General features: G+C 44.1%; 1 protein-coding gene across 1 annotated transcript; it reads right to left on the bottom strand.

Moving 5' to 3' along the window:
• Positions 1-655: 655 nt before the first annotated feature.
• On the bottom strand, positions 656-3,334 carry LOC147902162 (G-type lectin S-receptor-like serine/threonine-protein kinase SD2-5). Its single transcript, XM_087374442.1, has one exon. It carries the CDS (start codon positions 3,332-3,334, stop codon positions 656-658), a length of 2,679 nt encoding a protein of 892 aa, XP_087230568.1.
• Positions 3,335-4,351: the final 1,017 nt, after the last annotated feature.

A 4,351-nucleotide genomic window follows, 5' to 3' on the forward strand; every position in this document is an offset into this window, starting at 1 on the left:
AATGTAGCAACAAATGCTTACTCAAACAAAAGTACTTGGCATGCAACGTAATATTGATTGAGAACATAGAAACATATACACATGAAGGGATAGAAATAACAATTGCTCATATCAAGAAACAAAACAAAAGATTCATAAAATGTAATAGTTATAGACCCACACAAAAAAAGGACAACATCTTCATTACACAAATTCAAATTATGTTATAAGGTGAGTTCATCTTTGAAATGTCCCAAAATACGTCACAATCAACCAGCATACAAAAACAATGGGAGACTTTAATTGTCACCTGCAATTCAAATAATCAACTATTATCTATGGCTCACACTTGGGACCACATTTGGAGGAACATACCTATGGGATAGATCACTCTATGACTTGTATATATGCATAAAAACTTAGTTAAATTACACTTACTTTGTATACAAATATTCATACATAAAATACAAGTAGGACCTTAGTACTTTTGCCACCTTGTTTTTTTAGTGCTTATTGTTGGAGGAGATTTTATATTGAAGTGAATTGGAGACAAATAGAGAAACAAAGTAGGGAGGAGACAAACTATTATGTGAACTTAGCAGGCACAATAAAGCGAACACATTTATTATATTCCCTAGTTTTCGAGATGCCTTGTTGCTCCTTGGATTGCAATTAGTCACCTTGTAGAAATATGAAGGGACATCATCCCACCACTACCTTGTGAGGCTAGTTTTGAAGAAGAAGGAGATTGGTAGATGGGGGCAAGGGCTTCCTCAATTTGGATTTGGGCCAAATGGGGAGCAGGTGCTCTAAGAGCATATTGGAGGCCTTGAAACAAATTGGACAATTGAAGATCATTCAATTCGGGCACCCGACCTTCTAACATGTGGACCACTAGGTCCATGGAGGGCCTTTGGTCTGGATTCTCTAGAATACATAGGAAAGCTATTTTCACCACAAGCCTGGCTTGCGCCATCTCCTCGTCACTCTCCACCCTTGCCATTTCCTTAAAGCCATCCACTCTGCCCTCTTGCGCCATCTGATGATAGAGCCAGGATGGAAAGTAGACTTTCTCTGTTTTTGCCAATGATGTCTCCAAGTTCCTCCTGCCTCCGAGGATTTCCATGAGTAGCTTCCCATAGCTGAAAACATCACATTTCTCGGATATTACACCCACGTCGGTGAGCCACTCGGGGGCCATGTAACCCGGTGTGCCTCTCATGGTAGTGACCACATGGGTTTCATGTCTGCCCATAAGTCTAGAAAGCCCAAAATCAGAAACTTTGGCTACAAAATCGTTATCGAGAAGGATGTTATGAGGCTTGATGTCAAGGTGGATGATGGTGTTGTTACATTCTTTGTGTAAGTAAGCAAGGCCTCGTGCTGCACCAAGGGCTATGGTGAATCTGCGCTCCCAATTCATTGCATTTTCATTTTGGGCTGTGGAGAGCCAATGATCAAGGGAGCCATTTGCCATGAACTCATAGACAAGAAGCCTGTGTGAGCTTTGAGCACAAAACCCAATCAAACCAACCAGATTGTAGTGATGAATGCCTCCCATGATCACCACTTCTGCTCGGAACTCCTTTGCGCCCTGCCTTAAGCTCTCTAAGCGCTTCACTGCCACCCTCGTTCCATCTTGTAGAACTCCCTCATACACAGCTCCAAACCCACCCCTGCCCAATATTTTGCTGAACCCGCTCGTTATGGAATCGAGATCTCTGTACGAATACCTTGTGGGCAACCCTGGTACGGCGTTCCAAAATGGGTCGTCTTCCTCCAGTTCTGCATCCGTAAACCGTTTCCTGTAGATGAGAACTGCTACCAGACACAAGATCAGCAGAGCAACTACACCAGAAACCACTCCAGCTATGCGTCGTGTAGTAGAGTTTGGTTTTGGTTGACGAACATCTTGCACCTTAAGAAAAGCGAGATAGCTACCGTTCAAGGAACCCTGCAGGCTAGCCATTTGATCGACAAGGAAGCAAGAACTTGTGTGAACATGCCAAAAAGCGGCAAGACAGGAGCAGTTTTGCAAGCAGGCATCTGTACAGGTGTCCTCGGTGGAGAAATTCAATGGGGATGAGTACTTGTTAGCAAAATAGTCAACCCCGCTCAACTGCAAGAACTTCTGCTTCCTTGGGTCTCGATCGCGGCATCTTAAATTGAAAATTGGCGGGCAGCCCTGCGAGCTGTTATGAAACGTCTCTGGAAAAGAACCGTCGGAGTCCAAAGGGCATGCACAACTCGAAGATGCTGAGCAGATCCCATAAGGTCCACACTCGTTGGGTAGAACACAACGATCGGCGCTGAACAAATCAAGCTCTTGAATCCAGGGGAGACCCAACGCATAGGCGAGCAAATTTCCGTCGTCCTGCAGCATCAAGAAGGTGACATCGCTGCCGGTGTTTCCGTAGTCAGCAAAGGAAATCCCAGCACCGTCGATTTCGCTATGCGCAGCGCAGAAGTCCGCCGGAAAGGTCGAATTTGGCGAGGCAATCGGAGTATCGTTACTATACTGCTGAAGGTCGAGGCCACCCAGGGGATCCACGTATGCCCAGATCTCATGGCTGCAGGTATGGGCGATACCAAAGGCGTCATTGAGACCGTAGTAGCTCCAAAACCAGTAGGCTTGCGACACGGGAAAAGCATTGTAGTAGAGGGCGAAACCACCTGTCTCCATCACCAGACTGTAGAGACCTCGTGAAGGATCAGAGAGCGATGCCCAACTGATAAGGCTCATGCCTGGTTTGAAAAACTGGTAAGTCATGAGAGCGTGAGTGGGACTATCCGAGCTTTGCCACAGAATTGTATTGGCAACGTAGAGCACCAGAGTCCCGAATGGTAATGGAGTTCCGAAAGGAGATTGCGGAAAACTGGCAGGATTCGTGACCAGGTCCATAGACACAGAGGTCCCTGCTGACCTGTTCCAGCTGTTGTCGTAGTGTGAGGACCAGGCCAGTGATCCATCCCCATCTAACAACACCAGATTGCCAGAGCTTTGATCAAGAAAGAGAGAGAAGTTGCCAGACACCGGGTGATGTCTGTTTGCCATCCAGAGCACAGCTCCCCCGTCGGGAGGATCTTGTGATACGTACGTGGAGAGGATGTAGGAGGTGTTTGAAGGGGTCGGGATGAACAGCAACTTTGCATCAACTCCGTTGATTGCAGATTTTACATTTCCTGAGAAAACAGCATAAGCTCGCAATCCCCCATACTCGCTTAGAGTAGCAGAATAACGAGCAGCTGTTTCAGATGACACACTGAAGTTTTGAGTTGGCCCTTCACTCAATTGGCCCAACGTCACACCTACAATAACAGTCCAGTACAAGAGAAGGAAGGAAGATGCAGCCATGGATAGCAAATTGATAGGGGCGAGTTGAAGGTTTATTCTGGTGAAGATAGGGGGAGATGATAATTGTAGAAAGTTGATAGACAGTCGCAAGGGTGTGTTGATGAATGCTATGAGCTGTTATAGCTAGAAGAAGAAGAATAATAATAATATACTGTTGACCGAGCAATGCATTTTTTCAAAAATTTTAACTTTCTTTTTCTTGTGTTTGAATTTTTAAAATGACTTTGCCGTCTCGTATTAGGCTTTGGTCACACCCGACAAAAAAGGCCGAATATACAAAAATGTGGGATTTCTCCCGAAGATCTTTGCCTTGCCATACTCGAGAAACAATTTCTAGAAAATAGCATTCGGGCCATGATTTAGAGCCAAAAACAGAACCAGCGAGGCACACGAGAATTGAGTCATTGATGTTGCACATACATTGACTTGCATGGCGAGTAACTACAGCATAGGATTCCACGAGCGAGATCTTTCTATTAGCTTCAAAGGCTAAGCTGGCCGTCGAGGAAGAGCACTCTAATGGCATCCTACAAAAAACTTTAGTACCAATATTCCACTTAAATGAATCAAGTCATTCCAAAAAGGGAATCACAAATCCAATTTCAAGACCAAGTCATGGTTCCATATACTCATGTACGTTTACACCATATATACATATCACATTAATGTAAGAACAGAAGTATCTAGGAAGAGTGTATACATAGTTATTCAAGAACGTTTAGGAAGAGTGTATACATAGTTATACACGAACGTTTTTCAATATAAAACCTTTATACTTATGTCATTAAAGTCCACAACAAATTGGCCAAGATCGCTAGAGTTATTTCAAGAGCGACAAAGAAATTGCAAGAGTTATTTCAAGAGTGAGAGAGAAATTGGCCAAGATCGCTAGAGTTATTTCAAGAGAGAGAGAAATTGCTTGAGAGAGTAAGGTTTGTTTGCAACACATACCAAACCTCTTGGTTTATAAGACATCAATGCTATCTTGGGGGGTGCACTACTAAGAAACCCTATATA

This window comes from Dipteris shenzhenensis, chromosome 5, assembly GCF_047967505.1.
Source record: "Dipteris shenzhenensis isolate YYH24624 ecotype China chromosome 5, Dip_SZ_1.0, whole genome shotgun sequence".
NCBI classification, from domain to species: Eukaryota; Viridiplantae; Streptophyta; class Polypodiopsida; order Gleicheniales; family Dipteridaceae; genus Dipteris; species Dipteris shenzhenensis.